The sequence below is a fragment of the Castor canadensis genome, chromosome 6 (assembly GCF_047511655.1).
Source record: "Castor canadensis chromosome 6, mCasCan1.hap1v2, whole genome shotgun sequence".
Classification (NCBI taxonomy): domain Eukaryota; kingdom Metazoa; phylum Chordata; class Mammalia; order Rodentia; family Castoridae; genus Castor; species Castor canadensis.
In genome coordinates this window covers 76,598,073-76,614,104 of record NC_133391.1, presented here as the reverse complement: position 1 = coordinate 76,614,104, position 16,032 = coordinate 76,598,073, and the positions used below count along the sequence as shown (strand labels likewise).

General features: G+C 42.1%; 1 protein-coding gene across 9 annotated transcripts in view; it reads left to right on the top strand.

Annotated features, from left to right (window-relative positions):
• The first annotated feature begins 256 nt into the window (after window positions 1–256).
• Arhgap26 (Rho GTPase activating protein 26) overlaps window positions 257–16,032 on the top strand; it is a 416,522-nt gene continuing 400,746 nt past the window's right edge. For 2 of the 9 annotated variants that reach the window (XM_074076754.1, XM_074076748.1), the window contains exon 1: window positions 259–815. In XM_074076754.1, coding sequence (XP_073932855.1) covers window positions 662–815 — 154 coding nt within the window. In that variant the 5' untranslated portion in view covers window positions 259–661. Of the gene's footprint in view, window positions 816–1,753; window positions 1,772–16,032 lie in introns of those variants that run through there. The other 7 variants (XM_074076751.1, XM_074076757.1, XM_074076756.1 and 4 more) reach the window with 6 other exon arrangements.

Genomic DNA, 16,032 nt, shown 5'->3' with positions numbered 1-16,032 from the left:
ATGCGGCTCAGATTAGGGCTCCAACAGGAGGGCAAGGTGTGAGTTGCAGGGCACAACAGCACTCACGCTCAGGGTTCGGGTCTGCAACACCAGGCAGGCGGGCAGGAGGGGGCGGAGCCTGCTCTGCGGACCTAGGCGGTGGCGTGGGCTCCGCCCTCACCCTAGACCCCGCCTCCAGGCTCATATGATTGGATAAAATCCACGGAAGGGCCGGGCGGCCCCGGGGGTCGGGCTGAGGAGGACTCGCTGATTGGCTCAACCGTGATTAGGTCATCGCTAGCAGGTTCGAACGGCCAGGACGCCGGCGGGGCGGCTAAGGCTGCTGTGAGAGGGCGCTCGAGGCTGCTGGAAAGCGAGCCAGCTAAGGAGGCGGGGAGGCGGCGGCCGCACTCGCTGGCCTGCTCGCTCTCTTCCCGGCGGGTTCACTGCTGCGCTTCCTGCTTGCCAGCCGCTCCGTGGCTCGCCGCCCATCGACCGGGTCCCGGCTCAGCTCGGGAGTCCTAAGCTCCCGCGGACACCGTGCGCAGGGCGAGCCGGCGCCACACCTGTGGAGCCCTTGGCCGTCGGCGGGTGCCGGCCAAGGTCCCGCGGCGTGCGTGGTCAGGTCGCCGGCCGTCTGAGCCCGGGGAGGCGCGCCCCGCGGCTGGGCTCCTCCGGCAGCATGGGGCTCCCCGCGCTCGAGTTCAGCGACTGCTGCCTCGACAGCCCGCACTTCCGAGAGACGCTCAAGTCGCACGAAGCCGAGCTGGACAAGACCAACAAATTCATCAAGGAGCTCATCAAGGACGGGAAGTCACTCATCACTGCGCTCAAAAGTGAGTGCTCAGAGCCCAGCGGGGACGCGGCCCCGGGGCGGGAGGGTTCTGCGCCGAGGCGCTCAGCCCTGCTCGCCCGTTCGCTGTCTGGTTTCGTCCCCGGGGAATTGAATGACAAGTGTCGATGCTTCTGCCGCAGCAGGAAGAATACGTAAAATGGGCGAGTCAGCCACCATCCGATCAGGAAGGAGCCCCGTCGCTCAGCCCTTTGCTCTCGGGGATGGCTCGGAGGCGACCGAGCGCGGGCGGTGCTCTGGCCAGGGCGGGCGTGCGCGCGCGACACACAGGTGTCCCCGGAGTGGGACCAGAGGGCCCAGCCCGCCGCAGCGCGCTGGGAAACTCATCTGGTTCACGACCCGGCTCCTTTTGGGGACGAGTTGCGCACCCATGGGTGCGCAGCCATGGAAATGGTGCGTGGCAAGGGGTGCTGCCTACCCCTGGGAAAAGGCGGGTTGTGTCTGCTTCGCTGCTGGTTCTCAGCCCCAGCCTGGTCAGGGTCGCCGGCTTCTCGGCGTGGAATGGTTAGCTCGAGCCTCCTGGGAGTATCGACAGTCAGAACCCCCCAGACCGAGAGTCAGCGCCGCGTACGTGTGCAGGTTCTGATTCTTGTGTTCAGCAGAAGGTGACAGGGGTGGGAGTACAGAACCAAAGTGTTCCTTTACTCTAAACTGTGGGCGAGCGTTTAAAAATAGAACGAACACATCCGTCTCTCTCCATCGCTCCGCTTTTTACCTCTGCTGTTTTCCTTGAACCCTCAGAAGTCTGAGTAGGAATGTCTTCCGTTTTCCAATAGAAAGGAGACGTTTAAACTCGTCTTAAAGGTTCTCTGACCTTTGGAAAACCATTTTTTGTTTTTTCCCTCTTGGTACAAAGAGAGAAATAAAATTTGCATGCGTTTGACTTTCTTTTTTTTCAGAGACGGAATTTCTCCTTCCGGCCAAATTAGAGTGCTCTAGGTAAAGCACAGTGAGAATGTTTTTTGGTGCCATTTCAGTCTTCCAGTTAAAATAGTTCAGTCCATCTTTTCAGTTTGAGAATGGGGAACAACATGAAGGCAGATAGTGGAATTGCTTTTGACTCTTTACTTTTCCTGCCTCTGATGGATTTCCTAATAGCTGATACATACCTTGTGGCTAAGAAAGGTTGCTTTAACAGAGTAGGATCCTGGCTGTGAGAATTGCAAAAGCCAAGTGCCTGAGCTGTCATTTTGTGAGCCTGTTGCTTCTAAAAATGAAGAGCGAAACAATGGAATGCCAGGACAGCAAGTGCCAATCTTTTGAGGTGAAATGAACTGAACTGTGGGGCAGTGATGTAAGGAGGCTTCCCAGGGGCAGGGTCTCTGCAGGAGGCTGTGACTTACCTGGAGTGTAGGAACAGATTCTTTCTCTGTCAATGACCAGGGCCATCCTCCTTTCAGGGAATACATGACTCCTGGTTGAAGTAAAAAAAAAAAAAAAAAAAAGCCCGCTTTTTTTCTTTTTTCTTCTTCCATCCCTCCCTTCTTTCCTTCCTTCCTTCCTTTGAGAAGGCTGCACTAGGCTAGCCTCAATGATCCTCTTGCTTCTACCTTGGAGTGCAGAGATTATAGGCATACATCACCACATCCAGCCTCAGGCTAGATTTTATTGGTCTTCTGCTTCACTCAGCAAACATATGGTGTGCCTGCTGTGTGCTGGATACTGCACTGGGCACTGACTGGAGCAATGACATTCTGCTGCCCCTGTGGCATGTTATTCCATGCCAGCCTCCGGATTATCTGATGCTTTCATTCATTTTGCAAATGAGAAGCCTAAGGCTCAGAGGAAGCAGTAGCCCAGAGTAAATTTAGCACTGGGCCAGAGTCTTAGAATCCACTTTGTCTGAGCCAGAAATGGAGTTCCTGCCAACACAGAGATCTTGATTCTTCCCCACTCTCCTTACCAAGAATGGAACCCCTTGGACTAAGCCTGCTAGAACTTGGACTTGAATTTTGTATGTCAGCCTTGAATCTGAGGGGGGTGCATTTGAGTGGCTGGCAATTTGCCCAATACTGTTTTGAGGGGACAAGAATTCTTTAGGTAGGAAGAAAACATCGCAGTGATGGGACTCAAGGGTTAACCTGCCCAGGGTAATGGACCAGTCCTGTAACTTGGGGGAAAAGACTAACGGGGAACTAGGTATTCTCATTTCTACATCCAACTCTACTACAAACTGTGTTCCTCTGCTACTATTAATTACTATATGAACAAGGCACGGAGTCAATCACTGCCAGATTTCAGGCACTCTGTTATCATGAGGTGCTAGCTACATTGTGCCTTACCATATTAATTCCTGTTTATTATCTTTCTTTATTTTTTCTTCTGTCATCTTAATCGCTACTCCAAATGAAAAGCCAGTGGTTTTCCGGTGTAGCTCAAAAATAAATACATAATTATACACAACTATATAAGTAACACCAGTTTTATTTTACAACCATACTTTATTTTATAGCTAGGATTTGCACATCTTTGTGTTTAGATTTCCTTTGAGTGTGTATCAGAAACAATTAAACTGGTCCCCAGAGATTGCTGAAGTTCAGCTGGGTCATTGTTGTTACTTCCACTTTATGAGTGAGGGAAATAAGGAGCAGAGAGGTCAGTAGTCTGCCCACAGGGACACAGCAGTTAAGGGTGTTTAAGCACAAGTTGTGAATTCCAAAGGCACTGCACTTAATCCTGAAGCAGCGCTGGCATCTAGGTTAGCCTAAATCAGAGGTTCTCCAACATTTGTTTTTCAGTCTCCTTGAAAGTCTCATAAAAGCTATGAACTCCTTAAAAATGAACAGTTGGAACTCTTTCTGGAGCCTACAACTTGGGTATAGACACACAGAAGATAAGTTAACAAAATTGTTTGGGACACACATTAAAAACAATTTTTTGCCTTTGGAGGGAGTTGTTTGATATGGAGTTGAGCCTTGGTAACTCCCAGTTAGCTGTTTCTGTGTTCCTTTGTCTTGGCCTTTTCTGTGGGGACTCATTCACCCAGGATCCTTTCTTCTGACCTGATTAATCCTTATCTCAGTCAAGATGATTCAGGTCTTTTGTTTGTCTTTTCATTCTCTAGAGGTGATAGAAGATGGAAGAATTTTAGATGTTCTTAGGTTCGAATCTTTATTCCTTCACGTATTAGTTGCTTAACTCTGGGCACAGTACTAAGAGGTTGTGAGGACTGAAGGAAACAGCGAATGTAAAGAAAGCACTTAAAGTCAGGTATGGTAGCCCATGCCTGTACACCCAGCACTCAAGAGGCTAAGGAGAAAGATTGCAAGTTTGGGGTTAATTTGGGCAACATAGCAAGACTGACAGAGAGAGGGAGAAGGAGAGAGAAAGGGAAAGAGAAGACTTGGGGCCTGGTATGTGTCATTGTTCAATTAATGGTAGATACTGTTATCATTCTGCAGAGTGTAGGGCTATCAGGACTTGGTGTTTCTCAGAGCAAAAGTCATGAAGAGCATGAATGCTGTGGGTGCAGGGAGATGGGCCCATCCTCTCCCCTGCCAATTGGTGGTAACTCACACAGTTGTTTGTGAATCAACCATTGGCGGGCAGACTCCTGGTTTTGTTGGTATCAAGTTGTGGTTATACCAAAAAAGCTCCACAAGTTAAAAAGGAGCAAAATAAGTAAGCCTCCCAACATCTTTTCTGTTCAATAACACTCTGGTAGCTTAAATTGTCACCCTGTTTTCTGGATTAACTTTCCCCTCAGTGACCAGTCCGCCTGTCTCCCTGCCTTGCAGGACTCGTTTATAGAATGCATTGAACTTCATGTGTGGCTCTCTACTGGGCAATGGCAAGCCAAATGTGGTTTTCTAGTGATGAAAGTGAATTAGGCTATTGGTTTTGAGGGCAGTGTGGGTTTTCAGGAACTGTGTTCCTTCCCATCTGACAGTTGATTACTGGACTTTTTGCTGGGGATATACCCCTTTAAACTTGACTTCTGTTCTCAGAGCTCGAGTACCTTTATTCTGATCACCTAAGAGGGCAGGGCAGAAAAGCAGATTTTAAGATACCAATTTCATTGAGATACAATTCACATTATTATTTAGCTCGCTTATTTAAAGCAGGAGTTTAGTGCACTCACAGAGTTGTGCAACCATCATCATAATCAATCTTGAAACAGTTTTGCCTCCCCTAAAAGAATCTATTCCCATTTAGCAGTCATTCCCTATTTCCTCCCAAACCCTGCAGCCCTAGTCACAGACAGAGGGTTCATGATTTGAATTTCAGATGGTAAACTTTGAATCAATAAGCCATTCTCCTTTACATCAGGAGGGTTTAGGTAGGGCTGAGGGCCTGAAGACTGAACTGTGTTCAGGGCCTAGAGAAACCTGGATGCACCTTTATGTTTCAGCCTACAAGAAGGTTATGTATTCATTTTTTGTATTCATACTTTGATAGCTGCAGAGAGAGTAACCAAAACAAGACTAGGAATCTAGTTCATTCCCAGAATTTTCAGTTAAGTTGGGGCAGGTAATACTGAATAATACCATTCTTTGTGTTTGCTATCCTGCTAAAGGAAATGAATGTAATTATGCTCTTATGGTTGCACCCATACTTTCCAGAAGTCTTTTGGGAATGATGTTCCTTTTTCATTGCATTCTTAGAGGTCAGCGATTCTGAGATCCTTGTCCTTTCTCTTGTGTCACATCCATGAGGAAATTTAACAGAAGTAAACAGACAACCCAATAAGAATAAGCATCTTTCTTTTTCATTGAGCATTTAGCAAGTTCCAGGTCTTATCTTATGCTACTCTATATCACACTACCTTGTGAGATGAATAGAGTTGTCCTTCAGTGTCTGTTGGGGATTGGTTCTAGGAGGTGCTAGAACATCCCTCAGACACCACAATCATCAGATAATTGAATCCCTTACATTTAATAACATAGTATTTACATATAATCTCCTGAATACTTTAAAGCATGTCTAGATTATATTAATATCTAATACAATGTGAATACTACATAAATACTTGTAATACTGTATTGAATAGCTATATTCTTGCTTTTCTGTATTTCTGGGATAACTTGTCTAAAGTCACATAGCTGGGAAATTGTGCAACCAAATTTTGAACCTGGCAATGGGCTTCAGGTCCTCCCTTGAATATTACCTTTTAGTGCCTTCAGAAAAGATGGGGTGAAGGTACAAACTCTTCTAGACTCTCCGTTCTAGAGTATAGAAAGGAGAAACATGCAGCAGGTGCTAGTTTAAATGAGATTATTGTTCTAATGCTTTAAGAACTCTGAACCTGGGTATTGTGTGCTGAAATTTTGTACTTTTTTCACCCTCATAGGCTTGAAGAACCTTGTAGGCTGGAGGGGCAGATGAGGGTGGATGACTGTGAAGTATCACTGAGTGCTTATCAATGATTTGTTTTTATCTGAGTAATAGAGCATTGAATAGGGAGGTCAAAAACCCATTCCTGGTCTGATTCGTAAAGTAAATGGTTCTTCCTCATTGTCTGTTAAAACAAGAGTAGAAAAACCCACCATCAAGTATTGTGTGCCTTAAAAAGTCATATTGTCTTACTTCTTTGGGATTTAAACTTAAAAAAAAAAAGTTTAAACTTTTTTTTCACCAGTGAGATGAGCCTTTTTGAATGGCTGTTTGATGCTAGCTTGTTTTGTTTGAGTAACTATGTTACTTGCAAAATCCTAATGGAACAGATGAGTATGGAGTTTAGGTAGCAAAAAGTTTTTCCCAATTCCTTTGGTTTGCTTTAGCACCTTGTGAATAAAAGGGAAAAAAGGCTTTTTCCTAATTATGGTGGCAATTTGCAATACTGACCTTTGGAGTATTACTCATATAAGCAAACAACAGTGAATTAAATCTAAACAAGATTTTGTAGTTTTTACATAACATTGGCTTAAAAAAAAAAACTCTCCACTTTTCTCCATTCTCAGTTGCATGGGATAAATTGCATCCAATGTGTAGTTTTCAGCCCACTGACTGTAGCTTAGAACACCCTTGTAAAATGATAAATAGACTTTAAAAATATTTTAGAGCAGTTTTAGGGTTAAAGAACATGAAGTGGAAGGCATACAAAGTTCCCATATAGTCCCACATGCCCATTCATTCTAGTTTCTATTTCTAACAACTTTCATAATCTTGGTACATTGATGAAGTTGATTCACTAGTATTGGCTTTTTGGGGATTTAACCCTTGAACATAAAAGCACACACTCTACCACTGAGCTACACTCCCAATCCCCGATATAATGAAAGTCTTTTTTTTTTTTTTCCTCCCTGCTTAGCAAAGTGCGCTTAAGGTTCCTTCGTGTGTCTTCATGATTTGGTAGGTCATTTCTTTTAATTGCTGGAAAATATTCCATTATGTGGATGCAGCAAAGTGTTTTTATTAGTCTATTTAATGACATCTTGTTTGTTTTCAAGTTTTGGCAATTATGAATAAAGCAGATAAAAATATTTGTGTGCAGCTTTGTATGTGGACTTATGTTTTCAACTGATTTGGGTAAGTCCCAGTAGTATGACTGCTGGAGCCTATGGTAAGAGTATGTCTGGTTTTGTACGAGACTACCAAACTGTCTTCCAAAGTGAGATACTGGTTTTCATTCCTTTCAGCACGGAATGAGTGCCTGTTTCTCCATGTGTAGTGCTGGTGTGTTTTGGATTTTGACCATTTTAATAGGTGGGTAGTGGTATCTCTTTTTTTTAAATGTCCAATTTCCTGATGACATATGCTGTTGAATGTCTTTTCACATTTTTATTTGCCATCTGTGTATCTTCTTTGATGAGATGCGATGTCTGTTTAGATCTTTTGAGCATTTGAAATTTGGTTGTTTTTCTTATTGCTCAGGTTTTTTTGTGTGTGTGTGCTGGGGTTTGATTTTTGAGTTTTAAAAATTGTCATGGTAAGATACATATGACACAAAATTTACCACTTTAACAGTTTTTAAACACTCTTATACATTCAGAGGCATTAAAAACATTCACTTTGTTGTATAGCCATCGCCACCATCTATTTCCAGAGTTTTTTCATCATCCCAAATGGAAACTGTACCTATTGAAAACAAAGACGAAGACTCCCCCTCACATTTCCACCTCCCCCAGCACCTGGTAACCTCTATTCTACTTTGTCTTTGTGAAGTTGCTTGTTCTAGGCATCTCATGTAAGTGGAATCATACAATATTTATCACTTGTGTCTGGTTTATTTATTTATTTATGAATGATACTGGGGTTAGAACTCAGGGCCTCATTCTTGCAGGGTTCTACCACTTGAGCCACTCTCAAACCTTTTGCTCTTGGGTATTTTTGAGATAGGGTCTTATGAACTATTTCCCCCGGCTGGCTTCGAGCCTCAGTCCTCCTGATCGCTGCCTCCTGAGTAGCTAGGATTACAAGTGTGAGCCACCAGCGCCCGGCTGATTGTATCTGCCTTATTTTTCTTAGTATGTTTACAGAGTTCATGTATGTTATACCATGTAGTAGAATTTGTTTTTATGGCTAAATTGTTAAATTTTAGTTACTACCAACTATCATTAAGAAAGACTGTTCTTTTTCTTTTAAAATTTTGAAAAGAATTTTTCCCTCCCCATCTCTTTTTCTTCTCAGAATGATCAGTAATTCTTAGAATTGACATATCAATTTATCATGTATGTCTGTTCTGAAAACACTAAGTTTACATTTATTCTTTTCAGAGCAGTCAATGTGCTTTGGGGGAATATTTTTTCAAAAAGCTTTATTGACTGTGATTTACAGCTGATACAGTTCACTTATTTTTAGGTGTATAATTCAGTGGTTTATATTTATAGAGTAATGTACTCATCACCCTAATCCGATTGATGAACATTTCTTTTGTTCCCAAAGCTTCCTTGAATCTATCTGCAGGTGCTCTTGATTGTCACATCAAGCCTCAGGTGAACATTAATACAAGTTTTCTTTTCCTGTCTGTGTAGATTTTCCTGAAAATTTGAGCTAAATTTAGTCATATGATGTGGTCTTTTGCATCTGGGTTCTTTCACTTAGTATGATGGTTTTGAGGTTCATTCATGTTGCAGCATGTATCAATAGTTTGTTCCTGTTAATTGCTGAAGAGTCTTCTGTTTTGCAAATTATGTGTTGTTAATCCATTCACCAGGTGATAGATGTTAGTTGTTGTTTGTCGCTTAATCCATTCACCAGGTGATAGATGTTAGTTGTTGGTTGTCGCTGGCTCTTTTGAATGACGCTACCATGATGTCTTTGTGTGAGTATGTGTTCTTCTAATTTCTTACCTAGGAGTAGAGGTGCTGAATTATATGGAAAACTTTTGTTAAATTTTGAGTGAAGTATAGTTTTTAAATGAAACTTCTGTTTAGCTTTTAAAATCCTACCAAACTGTTTCCTCAGCAAAAGGACCATTTTACATGTCCGTGGGCTATGTGTGAGGCTTCCAGTTTCTTCCCAGCCTCACCAGTACTTGTTATTATCTCTCTTTTTGATGGTAGCCATGGTAGAGGGAGTACAGCGGCATCTCATTGTGGGTTTAATTTGCATTTCCCCGATGACTAATGCTGTACAGCATCTTTTCATGCATTTGTTGGACATTGGTGCAGCTTCTTTTCTGAAATATTAGCCTTTTCTTTGTCCCATAAAACTTCTGATGATTAAGTGAACAGCAGTTAGTATATTTTCTCCATTTGTCCTCTTTTGGAGACTTTTTGTTTCCATTTGCTATAGCCTCTGATGTATTTGACTAATTAGTTTCTGGATCTCAGGATCTCAGGACTTAGGAAAGTGGTTCTTAGGAGGCCGTGATTCAGGTTTCTATCTACTTAGGCCAGTCAGCCTCTCTCTGGGCAGATCCTGCAGACACAGCTTTCTAATTCTGGCCAGGGTGAGCTACTGATTTCCAACCACCCCAAAATTGGTAAAATTAAAACCATGCATGGGAAAACCTTTATGACCACTGAGTTTTCTCCAGTAGGATAAAGCAACTCATGAAGGGGATTTTGATATTCTATCAAGGCCATTGCATTTCTAAAAGTTAGCCAAGGGCGGGATGCCAATGTGAAATTAACAGTGAAAGTGTTTTTCTAGATTTAAGTTAATGATTGATCTTACAGTTTTTTAAAAATTATAAAATAGTATATATACATATACACATACATAGCATGTCTATTTATCTATCTCCACTGAAGAAGTTTCTCTTTTAAAATTTTTTTATTAGGATACATTTGTTGCATGGGGGAGATTCATTGTGACAATTCCAAATAGGCTTATTTTGTACATTGGTTGCATCGCCCCCACCATCTCTTCCCCTTTGACCTCTTTCCAGACCCACTTCAAGCAATTATAGGAGGTTTCATTGTTCTATTTTGTGTAGGTATATGAAGTCCATCAGCCATATTCCCTCACTACTGTCCTTTCAACCACCCCCCCCACTGTGTCCCACTCCCCTCACTGAACTAATTTACAGTCTGTCTTTTCAGACTCCCCACTGTGAGTACACTTTACTTTGGTTCATTCAACCCCTTCCATTATTCTCCCTTATCCCTTCTTTCCTACCCTGCCTTTTGCAACAGCTTTCAATACATGTCCTCTTGTTATATCCTCTACCTTCACAGATGTTATGTTTTACAATATCGTTGCCACTCTTTCTCTTTTCCTTTCCCTCCTTCCCCAAGTTTCATAGAGTAGTTCCACTATTATAAACATGTTCTGCATTGAGCTTGTATATGAGAAGAGTTTCTTGCAACAAATATGGAGCCCCTGCTTTGCTCTTGCCATGTCCTCCAAAGCTCTAGGCTAAAGTAAGGGCTTCTTGGGGGAGGAAGCAAGGGCAGAAGTTATGGGTGGAAGAGTACATGGAGTGTTCAGGGACCAGCACTGAGGCCAGTTATGGTTGGAGCACAGTGGTGGCAAATGAATGGGGGTGAATCCAGGGCCCAGGTAATAGGGATCTTTGAGTTCTAGAAAGCACCTTGTGTGTCATTCTAAGTGTGAGGGACAGCCAGGGGAGGTTATGACCTGATCCTACTCATGTTTTAAAAAGGTCATGAAGGCAGCTGGTGGAGAATAGATGTAGTAGGACAGGAAAGGAGGGAAGGAGACCAGTTGAGATGTTGTAACAATAAGGGAAGTAAGAGAAGATGGCTGCTTGAGCCAGGGCGGCAACATCAGAGGGGGCAGTCAGATGCTGAGTGTTTAGGGAGTAGGGCCCATGTGATTTGCTGCTTAGTCGGATGAAAGAAAAAAGAAAAGTCAAGAATGACTTTGACGTGAGCATTTGTGAATGATGGTACTATGTTTGAAATAGAGAAGATTTGGGGAGGATTAGGTTTGGGGAGAAAATTAATACAATATATGATGGACCTAATCTTATAGTGCAAAAGCAAACAAAAACAACATAGTCTATAAATATATTCTCAAACAATATAGAGAAGCATGCAGAATAATTTTCTTTCTCTCTCTCTCTCTCTCTTTCTCTTTTTTTCTCTCTCTCTCTCCTCTTCTCTTTCTTTTCTTTTTTGTGGTGCTGGGGATTGAACCCCGGGCCACATGCTAGACAAGTGTTCTGCCACTGAGCTACTGTATTTCCCAGCTCCTGTATTTCCCATTGACTAACCATTTCAGTAGTTTGCTAAGTTATTTTTGTTATCCTTTCTCTGTGAATGTTTTTCATAAATGGGATTATACAATGTGATTAATTGTTTTACTTTTCCTGTTCATACTGTGTCTTAGCATTTGTCCACGTCCTCCAAAGCTACACTCTGCCTGCATACGTGCATGCTGTATGATATGTATTGCAAGCTGCATTCTGCATTCTTTTTGATCACTTTGGAGGATTCTACTGTGTAGATATGCCATAGTTTCCTTACTCAGACTCCTAAAGGAGAATATTTGGATTGTCCCAGGTTTTTTATTAATGATCACCATAGTGATCATTTGCATACCTGGCTTTTTTGTACTCAGGGCCTTGTGCTTAGTGCTGTGTCACCTGAGCCATGCCCCCAGCCCTCTGACTCCAGTTTTTACAAGCTTTTTGATAACCATCGCTTAGATCCTTTACATTCCTATAAGTAGTTGATTTTGGTGCTCCTTTGAATGTGTTAGATTATATTTCTGAAGCTTAACCGTTTGTTTAAACTGAGAGCATCCTGAGCAGGCCCTTTTTTTAAGGCACTGATACAGATTCTGAATGAATCAGAGGTACAAAAAAAATTGTGGAGGAGGGGAAGAAGGGGGAGGGGAGAGAGGGAGAAGGAAAGGAAGAGAAGAAGGAGAGGGAGAGGTGTCTTTATTAGTTTGGGGTCTGTCTTATATCCCTTCTGAGCTGCAGGTTCTTACAGGTAAATGGGAGATGGGCAGGACTTGGCCCATATTTAACAATTTATTCCAAACTCAAATTTCAGGGACCCAGCAGGAAACTGTTTGTTAGGGTGAGAACAACAGCAATAGTGTCTAAAAGAGCTTTTATAAATTGGAGTCACTGGGGTTTATACGTTTTTGTAGAAACCCAGAGTGGAAGGAAGAGAGGAAATGGTAAGGAAAACAGCTTGGCAGTGTAGGCCAGAAGCTGTCACGGCATGTTTACGTCTGGCTCATTTCACCTTGGTTGGAAGGCACAGAATGCTGTAGAGGGTGAGCTTGGAGACTTGGCAGTTTCCTACTATATTTAGAAAGAGGAGATTCCTGGGGTTGGGTGGGGTGTGTGTGTGTGTGTGTGTGTGTGTGTGTTTTATTTGCCAGATGGACAAAGGTTTGGGGTTTGAGAATTCTGGACCAAACCTTGTCGACTGGCTGGCTTCTCTGGACAAACCAGTAGCTACACTTTGACTCCTGCTGCTGCCACACAGGAGAAGCCAAAATAAACCTACAGTGTTTGTAAAGACATGTAGGTAGGTTTCAAAGCTCATCTGATCTTACTGTCAGATCTACTTTTAAGTTTACTCCAGGCTAATTGGAACATTTTGAACATATGAACTTGTTCCTCCCATGAGATTTTAGATAGATTTCCAGGCATACTGATTGAACCTGGGCTGTTTCTGTTCCAAGGACACTGTCAAATAGATATGACCAAAACTGCAACAAATTTATGACTGCATATCTCATTATCATACTTGTAGGTCAGATGTGGACAATGAATATCCATTGAGCAAATAAAGTTAAAAAGGCATATTTGGTTCAATTCAGATCAATGTTTCTTTTTAAAGAGCTAGTCTAAATAGATAATGCTTATAAATGGTACACAACTCAATAGTGACAAAAAGGAATGTGAGTATCCCTCCAACTCCTTCATTCTCTTGATCCTCAGTTCTATTTTTGCCAGTTTCTTTCTCTCTGTGTTTTTTTTTTTTTTTGTGGTATTGGAGTTTGAACTCAGGACCTACTCCTTGAGCCACTCTGCCAGCACTGTTTTGTGTTGGATATTTTCAGAATAGGGTCTCATGAACTATTTGCCTGGTCTGGCTTTGAACTTCTATCCTTCTGATCTCTGCCTCCTGAGTAGCTAGGATTGTGTGTGTGTGTGTGTGTGTGTGTGTATATAATATATATATACATATATATATATATATATATATAATATATATATTTTTTTATTCATATGTGCATACACTGTTTGGGTCATTTCTCCCCCCCTCCCACCCCTTCCCTTACCACCCACCCCGCCCTCTCCCTTTCCTCCCCACCCCCTCGATACCCGGCAGAAACTATTTTGCCCTTATCTCTAATTTTGTTGAAGAGAGAGTATAAGCAATACTAGGAAGGAACAAGCGTTTTTAGTAGCTAGGATTATAGATTTTTGCCAGTTTCTTGGGTATTTTTCTGATAAAATTTATGCATGTATAAGCATACATAGCTATGCATATATTTACATATCTATATATGAATTTGGAAGGTTGCCATGTATACTGTCCACATCTTGTTGTAATATATTTTAGACCTTCTACATTGGTACAGACAGAGCTAACTGTTAGCATTGCATTGTATTCCATTATATGGATATAGCATACTTAATTTAACCGTTCCCCTAATGATAGGCATTTAGATTATTTCTAACCTTTCTCCATTTTGAGTGGTGCTCCCAAGAACATTCTGGAACCTCTGGTATGGAGCACATAATTCATCTGTAGGATGAATTTTTAAAAATGGAACTACTCAACTAAAAGGTACTGTTTGACATTTTTTATTATGATAAATATTTCAAGGAGTGTTTCTAGAAAGTTCTGAGTGAACTGGATTTTATGAATTATGATTTTAGAGTAGGAAGGAAACTCAGTGTCTAGAGAGTTTATTACAGAGTGATTTATGTAATAAAACAAAATTTAGAATTTCCTTCATTTCTTCTTCCTCCTCCTCCTCTTCAGTTTGTATTTATTGTTAATGTACATTATTTTGATAAATATTTCAAGAAGTGTTTCTAGAAAATTCTGAGTGAACTGGATTTTATGAATCATGATTTTAGAGTAGGAAGGAAACTCACTGTTTAGGGAGTTTGTTACAGAATGGCTATGTAATAAAACAAAATTTAGAATTTTCTCCATTTCCTCCTTCTCTTCCTCAGTTTGTATGTATTGTTAATTCTGGTATTAAAAAATCACAGCAAAAATCATTCCCTAAAATGTGACACAACTGTACCTAGGAATCACATAGTGCTGGTGCCATTGAGTTTTATCTTAGTGCAGTACATGCATCACTCAGGAGGATTGGCATGTGTTAGAGAAGGACAGTCCTACCTTTGATATTGGAGGTTATGATTTTGGGACAGTCGTACCTTATCCGTGGTGGAAGCTTCCCTGTGGGCACTGGAATTCTGGGGACCAATGAGGGATGGAGGGGGTGTTTTGTGTGACAGCTCTCTATAGCTGTGTCTTCCACGGAGCTTAGCACATCTTCCTGATGGAAGATAGGATCATGTCATGTGTCTTCTGGGTCTGTATTCCAGTGGCTGACACAGCTCCTATTGGTGTAGAAGGTTACTTTTGTGGGGTTTTGGGGATGGAGTAGGCACATTCCCTCTCCTGGGTGCTTTGTCTTGAGAGGAGGTAGGAAATTATAGGCAGTCCATGGCACTAGGGATGAGTGTTGGCAGTTTGGAAGGGTGTCAGGGAAGTGAGCAGGGACCTTTGGGAAAGGCCAATAAAGGCTTATCAAGCTCTCAAGCTCAAGGAGGCAGTGTTCCTGTGATCAGCTATTTGTAGGTCACCTGTGTTATTTTTGTCTCACCTTCACCATTGTTTATTTACTTTGAAAAGTTCACTCATTAAAAAAAATGCATTTATTGCCTACTACGTGCCCGGCCCTAAGTTGAAACCCCAGTACCCTCCCCCTTAAAAAAAAAAAAATTAACCAACCAAACAAAAACAACCAAAAAAAAAAACCAAAAACCAACAATGCTTTTATTTTGAAAAATTTGAAAGGGGACATTTATAGCATTGAGAAATCACAGATTTGATGTGTTTACCAATTTCCCCCCCAAAATATGTTCAAATAATCATTAAATCATAATCATTAAATTGGAAATGATTTGTCATTTAATTACTTCTAATAATCCTATATTTGGCCAGCAAAATGAGAGCCACTGTCTGCTTACCACTGTCCAAAGTCAGAAGTATTGGAAAGAATCTGGTCTTGGTGCCTGGGAAGAAGGGAAAGAGAGGGATGCGCTGTACAGACACCGGTTCAGGTGTCCTAGGGAGATGGCTGAGTGCCATGGATAGAGAGAGAGGCAGGGAGTGCAGTTTTCTGAGAACGTGCTTTACTCAGTGGAATCACTTTGAACATTCAAACAGATAGCTACAGAGTAGAATGCAGGGTTTTATGGCATTTTTGAGAGGGGATGTCCTGGTGTGAATGAAGTAAATTTGTCAACAGCATTTGGTGACTGAGGAGGGAGTGAAGACAGAGAAGAGGGAGGAGTTAAGGGTGGCCCCAGAGTTTCTCTGTTAGGTCTTGGGGGGCTGGCTGTACTGCATATCACAAGGGAAGATTCAAGGTGTATAAAGTTTGTCCTGCTGAGTTGTTCCAATGGCATGCAGGAAGGTGGTGGGAAGTATAGATCTGGAGCTCTGGAGTGAGATGGGGGCTATGGCTGTGGGTATTTCCAGGTGGTATTTGAGGCCCTGGGAACAGTGATTCTCAGATTTAGCTGCCCAGGAATTATATGAGTAGCCTGGGACACCCCTATACCCCTCCAGAGATTTTGCTGAAATTTGTCTGGGTTGAAACCTAGGCATGTGAAAATTTCAAAACTCCCTAGG